This window comes from Silurus meridionalis, chromosome 9 (genome assembly GCF_014805685.1).
Source record: "Silurus meridionalis isolate SWU-2019-XX chromosome 9, ASM1480568v1, whole genome shotgun sequence".
Lineage (NCBI taxonomy): Eukaryota > Metazoa > Chordata > Actinopteri > Siluriformes > Siluridae > Silurus > Silurus meridionalis.
In genome coordinates, this window is record NC_060892.1 from 2089361 (window position 1) to 2105847 (window position 16487).

Below are 16487 nucleotides of genomic sequence, written 5' to 3' on the forward strand. Positions count from 1 at the left end.
AATTCCTTCCATCCTTCATTCACTCACTCCCTCGATATGTGGAAGTCAGAATTTTCTACTTTTAAGAAAAAATTCTTGAAGTTGGAAATAAAACACTAAAGAATCCATAACGCCAGCGTTAGCCGCTAACCAGGAAGTGCCTAGCGGCTAACGCTGTAAATTCAAGATGATTCTTCTTTTTCAACTTTTTATTTTCATTAAAAAGTTGTATCCTGCATATAAGTTTGTTTGGGACGAATAAAAAAAAAAAAAAAACTTTATCCCACACATGCGCTATATGAACAAAAGTATTGGGACAGCTGACTTTTTAGCCACGTGTACACACAACTGAATAAGGCATCTTTGGATGTAGTACCCTATAATATTCCCTTTACTTCAACTATGACAATGACCCTGACCCTGTGCACAAAGCAAACGCCATGAAGATCTGCTTTCCGTGGGTTGGAGTGGAAGATCTGCTATAGAGCTCTGACCTCAACCCTATTGAACATAATGAATGTGAACACTGACTTCACCCCTCAGGCCTCCTCACCTCATCTACACCAGTACCTGACTTTACCAACACCCTCGTGTCTGAACAAAAATGCTCAAAAGAAAAAAAATTTGAAATAAACACACATGCCATGCTTATGACCAGGTGTCTGCAAACTTTCCCCAATATATGGTGTGTGTATAAAAAGCATTAGAACCTAACCGGCAAAAAAAATGGCCTACAAGCAGCAAAAGAAAGCCAGGCTGATCCTTTAAATCTCTCAGGTGTCTCGTTTTTTCCTCAGAATTATTTGTCACGATTTATCTTAAGGCTACTTCTATCATATGATCTATAACCCCGCGGGGAGGCTGCTCTCCAGCTCCGTGATCATTTTCACAGCGGAAAAATAACCGGCGTTCCGAACAGCTTGTGTGGTGAGAAGTTAACTATGTAGTTGATGATTCTGGAGCCATCAACGTTTGTAGAGAAAATCATTCCAACCATTTTATGTCTCACTCTGGCTGAATGGGCTGATATTTCCTGAAGACGGCTTGTGTGTGTGTGTGTGTGTGTGTGTGTGTGTGTGTGTGTGTGTGTGTATGCAAGCTAGTGAAGCATACATGAGGCTAAAACACCAGTGGCGATGGAAGAATTCCACAAACCAGGCGATCATCGGAGCGGCTGGACAGCGATTTGAACATTGAACCATTTGTGTTTATTTGGTCTTAACGCTGGCAAAAAAGCAAGGTCTGACAATCAGGGGGTTTGGAGAGAAGACGAATTCTCCCGTTCTGGCTCTCAGACCTGAAGCAGCGAGCGTGTGAACGTATGCCAGGAGAGAGCTGGCACAGAGCTGGGAGAGGTTGACAGAGCTGTGATGAGAAGGGACGCCAGCAACGTCCCAGAGATCTCAGCCAGTCGTGTCTGCCCTGGCCACATTCCTGAGATTTAGAGTGCACATCAAAGATCAAACGCTAAGCTACAGAATCAAAGCTGTGTGTGTGTGTGTGTGTGTGTGTGTGTGTGTGTGTTCCATCAGCTTCCTGGAATATCATCTAACTGAAGCGCTTCCTATCTTCACCGAGACAGCATTTGAAGCAATTATTTAAGCTTTTCCACATTGATGAAGAAAATTTAAAGGTTTAATGTCTGATATTTACAGAAAAAAAAACTTGGAATATCAATGTTCCCTTATTACCAGAAAATAATATTAAAATTGTTGAAAAATAATTTCTATGCTCTCCTGCCATCCCAAAGTTTAGCTCTACACTTTCACTGAAGAACATGTCTATAAGCAAACCATAATTCCTCTTCCATGGATCCGTATCATTAACCTGCATCCAAATATTTTCTTCAGAATCTGGAGGTAAACCAATCCCAAAATCACTCCTCATCATCACCAAACTACGAGACCCAAACCTGTTCCAGCATGACAGTGCTCCTGTGCACTAAGACAGGTCCGTGAAGATATCCTTACATGGGAAGTTGTAAATGTTCTCCTGCTGATACAAGGTCCAATTCCTTAACCAAGCTACCACCTTCCGATATGTGATTCTTCCCCAAACGGTTTCCACAAAACTGGAGAACATAACCTGTTCCAGGTGCACAAAGCCAGCTTTCCATGGGTTGGAAGTTGTGTAAGACGAACAACCTTGTGGCTAAATGAATCTCCTCAAATCTCCACAAAACTAACCCTAGTGGATCATCTTCCCAGAAGAGTGGAGGTTATAATAACAGAAAATGTGGAATGGGATGTTCAAAAAGCACATACCAATCTTATAATCAGGTATCCACAAGCTTTGGTTCATAAAGTGTGTTCTGATAAGAGTATTAGATGTTCTTCAGTGATTAGGTGGGTTATACCTGTGGTACTGGGTCTGAAGAAACTGAAACTCCTCCTTAATACGGTCCAGGGTCTCGGGATAGGTGAGTTTTAAGGACTGCGCTGTTCCTGACGCTGCAGCCGCTGCCGCCGCCGCCGCTGCTGCCACCGCCGAAGCCGAGGCCCCTGGAGGGCCCTGGAGAGGAGCCTGTGTGCAAAGCAAAAATGTTTAAGGTCACAGACCAAAACTACTGCACTCATGGGTGGAAAACAAAAAGGCGATAAACTCAAAGAAAGAAAGATGGAGAAAGACAAGATGCAGACTAGAGTTCGAATAAGAATGCTGTTTGTTTTTACACGCAAGAGTGCGCGCCGCACGGAGAGCGCTATATTATATTATTTATAATTTATATAATCATTTTTATGAATCGATTGTTATTTTTGTTTCCTTTACCACATTTTTGTGATTCAGTAATGTTTTTTTTACTTTATATCATGTGATAAAGTTTTTATGCATTTAAAAAAATATTGGTTGATTAATATTGTATTTTATTTATTTTTCTTATTGCACATTAATTGGTAAACTAGTTTGAGATTTATATCTCCATTTCCTTTTTGAGCTACACTAGAAACCCCACCCCTGCTAAAAAAAAAAAAGTTAAAACTGTTAAGAACTCGTTACATTTTGCTGTTCCTCTTTGATAGACCACCAAACTACAGGTTACAGCCGTACCTTCTTGGTAGCTACTGGAGAAACTAAAATCTCGCATCTCACACTAAAATAATAAACGACTCCGCACTGATGGTAATTAGAGTTGCAAGGTGGAGGGAAATGTTGTGTAAATTTTCTGAAACTTTCTATGGGAACTTGAATCTTTGGAATTTTGGAAACATTCCAGGTTGGAAACTTACAAGAAATAATAGGATTTAATGAATAATTGTGGGAATTTATATAAACGATCACATACAAAAACATTTTGTTTGCTCATAAAATGATATGCATGCAAATTAACAGATTTTTAAAAAAATTACATTTCTGACCGAACAGCTGACACACAGCAGAAGGAAGTGTTAAACAAATTGACGTAATATTTATGCAACTTACGGGAAAACTCGCCGAGACGGCGTTATTTTGTGTGCAGGATTCGAGAAATGATATAATGTAGGAATATATAAATGTGCTGTGTGCATGTGATTGATAAATGTGCAGGTAGAAATTCAACTGAAATTGCATTCAATCTTTTGGTTTCAAGCAAAATTATCCTGCTAGACTTTTTTTTCCCCCAACTGTATTTAAAGTTCCTTGTTCTAGACTAACCTGCAATTTAGCAAATTCTCAGTTAATTCCTATGGAAAGTTTCTTGAAAATTCCTATAATTTTGCAGCCTTACTGCAGCACAACTGAGAAGCAAGAAAATGGAGAATCTCTTGTGTGGGGGATAATAATGCCCAACACCCCCTCCACGTTGCCATGGAGAACAATTTCTCAAACTTCCATACCAACAGTCCATCAGCTTATTATGGACTACACTATATTTCTCAGTGAGAACACACATATCTGTGCTTTCGATTAGCTATAATCGTACATTGGTGTGTGTATTTGGAGTCAGGGCATGAACAAAGTGCACATGTGCACTGAGCAGAAAAGCAGGGAGGATCTGCATTAGTAACATGATCTTTTGATGTGCCCGTTCCTGCTCCACCTTCTGGACGTCATAGTGCCCGCTATCAAAAGCTGACTAATGCACATTATGTGAAAGCATCGCTGCATCGGCGCCTGTGTGTGCGCGCGCGTAAGTGTGTGTTTCTACAAATATGCCTTGTGCACAATGGAAAGGAGGACACACATGAAAGACAAGCTAGCGGGCGCTTTAATGATGGGGGTGTAGAAGGAGCGCTGGTGGTGGTGGTGGAGGTGATCAGACACAGGAAGCATTGTTGGGTGATACACTGTTAAGAGACGTACAAGTTTAGTCGCACGAATGGATGGGGGGGTTTGATGTGAATTAAGACTTTAGCTTTAGGATTAGAATTAAGTGGGAGAATAGGGACCTGATAAAGGAGATACTCCCACCAGGCTGCCAGAGCCATTAAAAGCCCAGGCTAGGGGTAATGCAGACAGACAAGCAGACAATAGCTCCAGTGAAGTGATGGAAGTCCTATCATTCCAGTCGTCTGTCTGTCTGTCTGTCTCTCACCACATCGGTCAGTGTTTAATAAACAAGACTTGGAAGGGATTCGTTTGCTTTGGAGCAAGAAAGTAAAAGTACGACAAGTGTTTGAGGCGTTACTGACCACGGACAGTTCTGTTTTTAAATTTCCTTGCTTAAGACTTAACCTACTTCACTTAACCTCCTAGCTTGCTTTCATCCCGGAAAAACTTTCCACTAAACACACCGAAAAAACTAAAGCCGACTGACACTCAAAAATTGCCTGACATTACATTGATCATCAAACCCAGCTATTAGTGATGCCCAAGTCAGTGCACTCTTAGTGCCGGTCCCAAGTCCAGATAAATGGTGAGGGTTGTGTTAGGAAGAGCATCCAGCGTAAAACATGTGCCAAAATCAAACATGCGGATCACAAATCAGAATATCATAGAGGTCAGACAGGAGCTCGGTGGTGGGGCAACTACTGCAGAAGTGATAAAGGAGACGGCTAGAAAGGTACTTGGTGTGACATCTGGATATAGAAAGAAAGACAAAGAGACGTGGTGGTGGAATGAGGAAGTGCAGGAGAGCAGAATGAGGAACGAAAGTCAGTAGGAGTAAGACAGAGTACATGTGTGTGAATCAGAGGGGGCAGTGGAGGGGTGCGGTTGCAGAGAGAAGAGGTGGAGAAGGCGGAGGAGTTCAGGTACCTGGGGTCAACAGTGCAAAGTAATGGAGAGTGTGTTATAGAAGTGAAGAAAAGAGTGCATGGAGAAGAGTGATAGCAGGAGTGATTTGTGATGGAAGAGTATCTGTGAGAGTGAAAGGGAAAGTTTATAGGACTGTGGTGAGACCTGAGATGTTGTATGGATTAGAGACAGTGGCATTGAGTAAAAGACAGGAGTGGGAGCTGGAGGTAGCAGAGCTGAAGATGTTGAGGTTTTCGTTGGGAGTGACGACGATGTACAGGATTAGAAATGAGTTTATTAGAGGGACAGCGCATGTAGGACGTTTTGGAGACAAGGTGATGGAGGTGAGATTGAGATGGTTTGGACATGTGCAGAGGAGGGACATGGGGTATATCAGTAGGAGAATGCTGAGGATGGAGCCACCAGGAAGGAAGAAAAGAGGAAGACCAAGGAGGAGGTTTATGGATGTGGTGAAGGAAGACATGCAGGTAGTTGGTGTGAAAGATGCAGATGTAGAGGTCAGGGGGGTATGGAGACGGATAATCCGCTGTGATGATATTGATCATCAGCTTGGTGTGTCCATCGTCCTTATTCTAACTTTATATATTTAGTTGGTTAAATATGATGCTACATTTAGAGAATAACATTTGGAAATGATGTTAGCGAGTCATCAACCAGCTGTATTTTAGGTTACTGGTGGCTCGGCTACCAGAACCTGCTAACAAGATGAAGGGGGGTTCAGAAAAATATATCGGGCAAAAAAAAAATCATCATATCAGCCATCGGTTGCAGTGATTTCTAAATATCTGCATCGACCAGAGAAAAACCCATGTCATTCAACCCCTACTCAAAAACCACCCATGACCAACTGTAAGCTTGGTGTGTCCTGGTCTTCACACTTAACAGCTACTTAATTAGAAACACCTGTACATTCATGCAGGAAATCATGGTGCTGCAGCGCCAAGCATTAAATCATACAGACACAAGATCACTAAAAATCACTAAAAATACAGTAATGCCTCAGAACTTGCTGCATCCTCGGAACTAGACTCCGCCTCTCACGATGAAACTCGTCTCATGGTAAAACAGATGCATGAACAACAGTGTTCTAGAGAGTCCTCCAAGGTGTTCTCTTTTGTGCTTTCTGAGCATTGTAAGCTTAAAATAATGGTCCTAACGTGGTTACTTTTATATCGTATGCAGTACTTCTAAAATAAAATAAAATACTTGTTTCGTTACTTGGCACGAGTTCTGGAACTAACTACCAATAAGTGCAGAGGTATTACTGTACTATCTTCATGACAGGGGTCATGGCATGGTTGGGGTCTGGTTAGAGTATTTTTGAAACTGTTCGGAAACTTCTGGGGTTTTGACACTCGAGACACGTGAGTTTTTACACAGAAGGGTGCAGAAAAACAAAACCCACCCAGAGAGCTCCATTTTAAAGGCAAAACCTTCCTGTTAATGAGAAATGATGCACATTCGCACAGATTTACTTGTAATATATGAGGTGGTATTATAAGTTTCGAGACTAGTTTCTAACACGCCAACATATGGCAGCAAAAGGCTACACACACAGTCACAGGGAGCACCAACCTTCATAAGTCAGTGTGCCAAAAGCTTTCCGTTTTAACACAAGGAGATCCAGAAAGAAAAGCAGGTGGTGTTTGACACTATGAAAAGACTTTCAGGACATGTTTCTGAAGAATGCTGGGGGCGCTGTATTGCTTTGCAAGGGGACTATTTTGATAGTGATGGATAGTGTGGAAACGTAGATAAATAAATTACTTTATTGTAAACAGCGCGAGTTTCAAACCTTTTTGATACCACCTCGTATATAATGCACCTTCGCACAGTATGTTTATTGTATATACATTTGTATATTTAAATATTAATATTAAACTTATTTACTCATACGTTGCTATTCGCACTTCTTGTTAACTGCGTTTCATTGGCCCTGTATTTCTACCCTGCACAATAACAGTTGAATCCAATCCAGAGAGAAAGAGGTGACATTAGATTTTCAGCTCCTGGATTTTTCCACCAAATTACATATGACTGACATTTTCTATACTGAAGGTTACAGTCGAAACACTTTTGCATTATAGTGAAATTTGCATACTAACAGGTGAATGTAGGTGTATAGGCAAACTACCAACATGGAAGTGTGAGGTTCGCACCGAGTAGATAGTTGAGGTGGGTGGGGGGGTGTCAGAGGGGAATTTCTTTCCTTCAAGGTCTGAAGCAAAGGGGGCTGGGGTATTGGGGTGGGGGGTTGGAGCTCACAAGAGGGCTGATGCATTGTTCGAGCTCATAACGAGCTTCTCTCCCCAACCCTGCAATTCAATCTGCCATCCAGATGCCTGGACTCAAACAGCTCAGGCCTAGCAGGGAGCGAGAGCACACACACACACACACACACACACACACACACACACACACTCCTCCCATACTGGAGAAAGAATCCGAAAAACAAGAGGAGGAAGGCTATTTAATGGCAAGAGCTGGTCACAGAGAGTGGGAGGGACGGATTGAAGGAAGGAGAGAGACAGGAAGGGTGGGAGGATGACATTTGGCTCTATTCCCTTCTTCCTCTTTATCTTCCCATCCCCCTTTTCTGATCTTCACCTCCCATTGTGTTCCACAGGTGCAAGTCGACTCCTGGAAAAGGATTGTGGGCCTTTTTTCCCTGAAAGCCTGCAGAACGAACGGTCTGTTTAATAGCTTCATATAGCAGAACTGATGAGCATCACGGCCATACAATCAATCTTTCTGGCTCCAGTTCTATTTCCGTTCGCATAGAACTGGGTTCCATTATTGGATCGATACTGCCTGGCGGAGCACCGCATACCTGCAAGGCGAAGAAGGAAATTCTATAAAGAACCCAAACAACATTTAAGAGGCTTCACGGCATGCATGAAAGACTGGATCCAATTAACTCTGCCCTCTTTTCCGAGAACCACTGAAGATTCTAACGCGACAGCCGGCACTTTTTGGTTTGGTATCACCAAGTCAGCTTACCTGTTTTGAGAAAACCTTCTAGACCTGGCAGCCAACTAGCGTCTAAGTTCTTGCGTAAATGAACAGAACTCCCCCATACCAGCAGGTGGCAGTAGTCTATATTCGGCATCCAAACGAACAGAGCTACAACTCTGAAAATATAATATTTTTCTTTTTCTCATGTGCTCATTTGCTAAGATGAACATCCAATCGATTTTCTCTTTCTCGCCAACGAGCTCCAACACAAATTTGACCGATTTGCTGAATTGTCCGATAAACAGTTGATGTCGCCAGACGAAAGCCAACGGCGCGGAAAAAAAAAAGAAAGCCGACCGACGATCAAAATCCAACCAACCAATTGCCCAGCTGTCAGCCTGGAATTACCTGGGCTTCAAGTTCTTATCCTTCATTCTTAATCTAGATCTTAATCTGGATATTTCACTGGTTTCAATATGATACTACCTTTAAAGAGAGAATGAAAATATAATTGTTGGAGCTGTATTGTTAGCAATCCTTCAACCAGCTGTGGTTTAGGCAGAGGAACCAAAACCCTGCCAACAAATGCTCTGATTAGAGAGGATTGTGTTCAATAAATGTTTAAACAATTTTCTGTATCACATCTTATTAACTCTTACATTTAATGAGAAAGGGGGGGGAAAAGAAAATCAGCCAAACATATCGGGCCAAAAAATCGGCATGTAGCAATCAAAGCCTTGCTTGCAGTGTGGGATCTCCATAAAACCATTCCGAGATGGGAATAACCTAAAAAAGTGCCAAATCAGCTTTATAATTCAGCCTTGGAGAAACGAAGTGCTACGCTACAGCTAGCATATGTCCGCCTACCACTTTACCACTTGCACATACACTTCCCCTGAACCGGTTCATATCCCACAGGGGCTCAAACCACTGGTTAGACATCTAAAGTGGCATAGGAGACTCAATTCCATGTTGTGGCGAGGGCTCCTCATGATGGCAGCTCGAACAGCCCTAATATTCTCTAAAATGGGGACCACCTGGGGACTTCTTTTTGACTGCTGATCCTTAGACTTTTTCATGACGTCCTAACTGGTACTGATGCCGAAATTCCTTTTGCGCACCACTCTTCACCATCTAATCACCATTCTTATGAAAGGTTTTACAGTGAACCCTTATCACGCACCCTCCACTGCTCCATTACTACTAACGGGAAGCCAAGTTTATTTCTATTGAGCTTTTCACAATGGACATCGTCTCAAAGCAGTTTACAAAAATCAAGAGTGAAGGTGAATGGTGTGTGTTTATCCATGATTAGCAGCCGTGGTGACTGTGGTGAAGGAAAAACTCCCTCAGATGTTATAAGAGGAAACCTTGAGAGGAACCAGACTTAAAAGGGGAACCTCATCCTCATTTGGGTGACATCAAGAGTGTGATTATTAGTCTTTAAACAATAAAGAACACTGGAGAATGAAAACCAACATGAGCACTGGAGTGTGTGATGAGTAATATTCTTTCTACAGTTTTATACATTCAGTTGATGTTATGGAACCAGGAGCTACTGAGCAACTCATAAAACAGCTCAACATTTGAGATCATCACAGATCATCTCCATGCCAGAGCCTTTAAACACTCCAATGTCCAAACTCCACAATCGCAGGTACCCCAGTGAGCAGCAACTTATAGTTCCAAAATGTCCCATTTCCCTGCGCCACAATGTACAAGACAAGTAAGATATCAGGAGATGTTACTGTGGAACGGAGCGTGTATTAGCAAGTATGCAAGTTGCTGTTATCTTGTTTTTCTTTCTCGAATGGAAAACGGAAGTGAAAGAGCAAAGAAAATCAATTTTGCACCAAATGACAGATTTCTACCTGGACAAAGATCATCTGTGCAACTCAAGAGACTTGAATTGGCAGGTTTTATTTACAGCTTATGAGCCCACAATCAGGGTTATAAATGGTATGTCAAGAAGTGAACTAACTACAAAAAAATAGTTCAGTGCTATTTAGGTGATGCTCTAAAATTCTGATACAGGGATACGCACGACCAGTATTGGTGCAAACAACATGATTTTACAATTTCTTTCATTTACACTGAGGTTTAACAGCCTTGCTCAAAAGTCCAGCAGCTTAGCAGTGATGGGATTTGAACTCACGACATTCCGATAAGAAGTCCAGCATTAGTAGAGGCACCAGTAAAGAAAACATCGGCATCGTTCCATCTTTAGTGAAAACGCCTTGCCGAACCCAAACACCACCAGCATCTGACAGTCATCCGAAACATCCACCTTCTGATACCACTGACCTTCTCTTGTCCTGCAAAACACACACTGTCCAACCCACAAATCCATAGAAACACACACCAGCGTAGACCTACAGTTCCACCATCAATAAATCAGTCAAATTCGGTGTCAACACCTGACAGCTATTTGCATATTAAAAAGCACCACCCCCAGGAATCTGACCCAGACAGGGTCCTATTTTATCGATCTCAGGCCCTGGCATCTCGAAGCTTCTAGGAATGTCCTCGTAATCGCTCACTTAGACAGAAGGGGGATGGGATAGTGTGTGTGTGTGTTGAGGGGGAGGGGGTTATGCCAGGCACCTGTTTCATTAGTGCCACATCTTTTCTCTCTCCTGTCTCCACGAGCTCGTTATGCAAATTTCCACTGCTGTCAGGATACATTAGCGATGCCGGCCAGCCGGGTTGTCAGCTGTGTTAATTGCTCGAGGTGGCTCCCTTACTAAAGAATATTCTCAAAAGTATTTGTTTGCTCCGTTCGAGGGATTTCCATCAAGCCATGCCTTCTGGCAGGAACTCGCTCATGAACCGGGAAAGAGTGCTCACGAATTCCATGGAGAAGAGATGATGAGCAGGAATGAGTCAGACGCTTAAAGACACTACTGTGAGCTGAAGATTAGGAGCATTTGGAGATGTGGAAAATGTCCATCGCAAGATGGGAACGATTGGGGACACTCCTAGAATTTCTATCAAACTGGAATTACTGGGATTCAGTCTCAAGATTCGAGTTGCATAGGGGCGGAAAACTTTCTACGGGGGGGAAAACTTAGCAGGAATGTATTTGTTTGGTCGATCTGACGTGCATGGAAACTAATACAGTTTCAAAACATCTTTGACTGATTTTATTGTTTGTATCATTTTGTTGCAAAATCGCCGACACAGCACAAGCAAGTTGTAAACATGATTCGATGTAATAGAGTTTATTTTGAAAAAACTCGGACCTTTTTTGACACGCGTGTTGTGATGCAGGAATGCATGCACATTGCATGTAGGGGGCGTGGCCTCTAATCTCGCAGGAAATGTGCTGTGTGCGTGTGATGAACGTGCAGGTAGAAACTGGATTAAATCTAATCGTTTTAACCCACATTTTGCTCATTTTTATTAATTCCCATGGAAAGTTTGCAGCTTTGAAAATTCTTGCAAACTTTCTCAAGATCAAATCTGGACCACAAACGAGTATAGAAAGCAATGTGTAATTCCTACAGTCTAACACATGGTCGCACTTTCTCCAACTGGTTTCACTTTGAGAGCCCATCGAAAACCAAAAACGGTTTATGGCTCGCTGGTCATCGGTTCTGCAGAAGACAACCGTAAAAAAGTTACATCTGTCCTGGACGGTGATGTTGTTAGCATCACAAAACAGTAGCGTGGAGATTTTTACAGCTTTAGACCTGCACTTTCCTGAAGCCACAGTGGAGACCAAAGTCATACACTGTATGAAGAAATGTTTGTGTAGACCTGAACATTAAATACGCATGTGCATTGTGTATATTTCTACATCGTCACAGAAGATGGTGCTGAAATCAGCGACTTTTTTTTTTTATGTTCGCTCTTACAGTCAAGGTTCTCCATGAGATAAAGACATACGTACATTAACGTACACGATGACTTTTCCAGACCTTATGTGGTTCTTCTCTGAACTTTTCCTACTAAATTGAAGTCACAATTGTATAGAAGGCCTTTGAATGAAATTTTCCCTTCGCTTGACCCGGGGCAACCCAAACCTCCATGAAGATGTGCTTTCCATGGGTTGGCGTGGAACAACATCTGCTGTCGCGCTCTGACCTCGACTCTGTCGAACGAGCTCCAAACGGCATCCTATACAAGTGTGTGCCTTTGAGTTTGTAGGAACTTTGTTTGGGGAAGAACCACATATGATTGGAATGCTGGATGCACCCCAGGTCTCCTCACCTCACCTACATCAGTACCTGACTTAACTTTACCCTTGTGTCTCCTTGAATCTCCACAAAATCTAGAGGAACATCTGCCCAGAAGAAAGTGGCGCTTATAATGTGGAAAAAAAGTAAATACCAGTAAATCTGATACTCAGGTGTCCACAAACCTTTATAAAATAATATTTGTTTACTAAATACCTATGAAAGATGATTTAAAAAGTTACTACATGATCAATGTGGTCTATAAAATAGATGTCTGTACGAACTATGGGAAGAAGACTACACAATGTATTATTACCTGCCTCCAGAATGAGGTTCAGGTTGTGTTTTCCACACCAAACATTATGGATAAGTGGTGGTTAAATGGAGGCTCATGGTTTCTCTCTGTAGTGTGGATGTTCAGCCTACTGTAAGGTAGGATTCCATCAATCCATCCAACCGCTTGAATCAAAAGCTCAGAGAAGAAAAAGCCGCAGAAGTTCCCATAGGAAATGGGAGAGAAGGAATTTTTGGGGTCGGTGGTTAACAGGAATTGGAGACGGTGGGTGGGTGTGTGTGTGTGTGTGTGTGTGTGTGTGTAAATTATTCAAATACTAGCACAAAACTGGATTTCGTTACTTTGTACCTGGACTACTACACGATAAAAAATATCTACATCAAAAAAATTGAGAAACAATGTTGGGTTAAGATGTTGGACCTCCAAGCAAAAGGTCGAGATTTGAAATCCCAGCACAATCAAGCTGCCACTGTTGGGCCCTTGAGCAAGGCCCTTATCACTCAATTGCTCAGTGTATCTATTTATCCTGAAATTTTGGATAAAAATATATATATGGCGCTCCGGCAATCCATGTGAGAGCGCAATACCTTCATATACCTTCAGTATCATTTCCACACAAGTTTTCTATTTAACACTGAGAAAGCTACCAGGAAGTCCACTTGGATCTTGGATGGCTCCTGGAGGTTTTTTGCAGAACCTTGGGACAAACCAGTAATTATGGTTGCTTGTAGGAGACACCACCATCACCACCAAACATCTCCCTCCCCCTCCCCAAAGGCCTGTTTACAAGCTTTGACCCAGTTGAAAGAAACTGCTGATTATTTACTACATGTGTGGAATCCAGTGGAGGAACCAAACAAAAAGCGCATTTCAGTTCACAAAAGGTGATGTTTAGGATTATTAATGAGAGTAATACAAGTGGTGGAACTTACCGATGGTCGGTTCTGTGGAAACATGGTGTGGTTTTGCGATGTTCTCCCAGTGTTTGTTTGTTACTGTTTGTTTCTTGTTGATGTTGCAGAAGAAAGAGCAGGAGAGCTCACAAGTGCGTTTTGGTGTCGCCTCAGTGTTGGGTTGAAGCAGGACTCATTTCTTCACTCGAACTCTCTTTGTTCTGCTTGTGGCCGAGGCGCCGTGCAGGAACAGGAGCAGCAGGAACAGGAGCAGCGTGTGGATGCGCCTGAGATCCGTCTCCACGTTTCGAGTGAAACAGAAAGAGAACAAGAGGAAAGAAAGCAACCACACAAGCGCTCCTGATCCTCCACCCTGCTGCTGAAAAGTCTCGGAATAAACAAAAAATAATACTATGAAGATGAAGAAGAAGATGAAGATAGCTCGGTGGTCGAGGAGAAGCCGGTGGAGTCCGACATCTAGTGCATGCGCAGCCTCTTTTGTCTCCGTCTCTGCTCTTCTTTCCCTCCTTTCCTTTCCTTCTCTTCTCTTCTTTCTCTTTCCTTCCCTTTACTGAGAACCTCGGCCGCCTTTTCAATGGGACATTTGAGACTTCTTTTCTTGTGGGAAACACGCAAATCCCTCCCGCGGCGCGCAACTGAGGATGAGGAGGAGCAGGAGGAGGAGGTGGTAGTGGAGGAGGAGAGAGTGTGTGTGTGTGTGTGTGTGTGTGTGTGTGTGGGGGGGTTCTATCTCATCTAAATGATCTCACACATGAAGTTGTGGATGGAGCAGTGGAGATGAAATCAAGGCCCTGTGATGGTCCGGATTTATCATTCAGAAAATTATGGCATGGTCCAGATCTGAGTGTGGACCAGCAGCAGTCTAAAAAACCCACATCTTCTTTGTGTGTGTTGTGTTGTGTTGTGTTTTCTTAATCAGTTGCACACCATGTACAGGACACAACAACGTCCCTATTTGCATTTACCAAATGATAGAAACAGAACGCGCACGATTTCGATACAAAATAATAAAAGAGGAAAAATATCGCACCGATTGTTCCCTGATTGAATGAAATCTCCACGTGGGGTTCGACCCAGCCACAATCAACGCTACAGGATTCCGCCAATCAGAGCGCAGGAGACCCACGTGGGGCGCGGGGACTGCTGCGATTTCATTGGTCCGCGTCGGTACAACGGGCCGGCGAAGCGCCAATCAGATGCAGGGACGAGCTCGAGTTAACCCTTTCGGTGCACTGATTGCTTTTGTTCAACCAAAAAAAAAAAAAAGGAAGAAAGAAAGAAAAAAGAATCTATCTATCTATCTATCTATCTATCTATCTATCTATCTGTAAATATATCGTGTGTGTGTGTGTGTGTGTGATATGCAGAATAAAACTTAATACGCAATAAAATGTAAGTTTGATTGTGCATCACATAAAAGTAACGAGAAAGAAAAAACAACACAATATGATAAAATATAAGAAAATAAGCGAAAACAAGAGATGTGGGGAGAAAAAAATCAAAATAAATAAATATATATACATATATACATATAGATAGATAGATAGATAGATAGATAGATAGATAGATAGATAGATAGATAGATAGATAGATAGATAGAAGGTCCCTGGTGGTCTAGTGGTTAGAAAGTTTATATATAAATTAAAGTAGATGAATATAATTTATTATCTCTATATAAATACTATATTAGATAATAATAAAGTGTGAAAATAATGATTATATTCTGAAGTCACACTTTCCAGCACTAATTGTACAGTCGTTGTCTTAATGTCTATTTATTACTTAATTATTTGTACCATTTATTAAGTATTTATTGATTCTTTTATTGTAGTTTATATATATATATATATATATATATATATATATATATATATATATATATATATATATATATATATATATATATATATTTGAAAGCACCAGCACACCATGAGGAATTTCTTGCACATGCAGCACATGATACCAGGCAATAAATCTGATTCTGATTCTTCTATAATCTAATATTTACATCTCTGTTCTATAGAACCGATTCTCTGACAATGAAATAAACAAAACACCAATAAAATGCACCTTGTTTTCGGGTGATTTGACTAAACCGTCCTGCTGAAGATAAACATGTCCTGACACTGTTTATTGGTATGCCAAAGCGGCACAAGGCCTTTAGCTTGGGCCATAATTGGAGATGTTGAGGGGAAGAACAGGGGGGGGGGAGTCATTTTCTCAGTGTAGAAAGGAATCACAAGCCATCCCAAGGTGCTGCTGAGAAATAAGGGGAGAGCAGTGTGAAGGGAAGGGCAGAAAGAAAGGAGAGGAGTAGAAAGAGAGATGGAAATGGCTGGGCTATAGAGAGAGGAGGAGCTGGGAATTATTAACACCCCCCCTCCCACACACACACACACACACACACACACACACACACCTCAACCTCACCACCCGTATGAATTTTAATGCCAAGAGCTCGTCTTCCTTCCAGCTTCTATTAGAAATAGTGGTACAGCGAAGCTGGCGGATGGCAGGAGCTGCTGCAGTGTGTGTGTGTGTGTGTGTGTGTGTGTGTGTGTGTGTGTGTGTGTGTTTGGCTTGCAGGATGTGTGTTGATTATTCAACATGATAAACAAGAGGCTATTTTTAGGAAGAATGCACAATGCAGGTAAAAGGATCCAAGGCGTAGAAATGTTCCTAACATGAGAGTTGTATTTTTAATCATTTGTTCTTTTCTTGACCTCCGAAGCATCAAAGAAGCGAAATACACCGATGATTCGTTCGTTTTGGGTTTGTTTTGGATTTGGATCCACAATTGTGTAACGAGTCCTAAAGCGTCCAGTCCTGTTACAGAGCATCCGAGCACACGAACAAGATCTTTTTATATCCACATCCGTGCAAAAGATGCCACTGGAGAGGAGGATGTATTCTCACTCGTTCTCTCGTTCCCTCTGTCCGTCCGTCTGTCTGTCTTTCTTCACACTCTCACACTCTCACACACACACACAC

At 42.0% G+C, this 16487-nt stretch overlaps 1 protein-coding gene across 3 annotated transcripts in view; it reads right to left on the reverse strand.

Moving 5' to 3' along the window:
- Positions 1–14622, reverse strand: part of tle2a (TLE family member 2, transcriptional corepressor a) — a 43665-nt gene extending 29043 nt beyond the window's left edge. For 2 of the 3 annotated variants that reach the window (XM_046857485.1, XM_046857482.1), the window contains exons 1-2: positions 13515–14617; positions 2336–2502 (exon numbers count right to left, since the gene is read on the reverse strand). In XM_046857485.1, the coding sequence (XP_046713441.1) occupies positions 2336–2502; positions 13515–13538 (191 nt within the window). In that variant the 5' untranslated portion in view covers positions 13539–14617. Of the gene's footprint in view, positions 1–2335; positions 2503–13514 lie in introns of all 3 variants that reach the window. The other variant, XM_046857483.1, reaches the window with a different exon arrangement.
- Positions 14623–16487: the final 1865 nt, after the last annotated feature.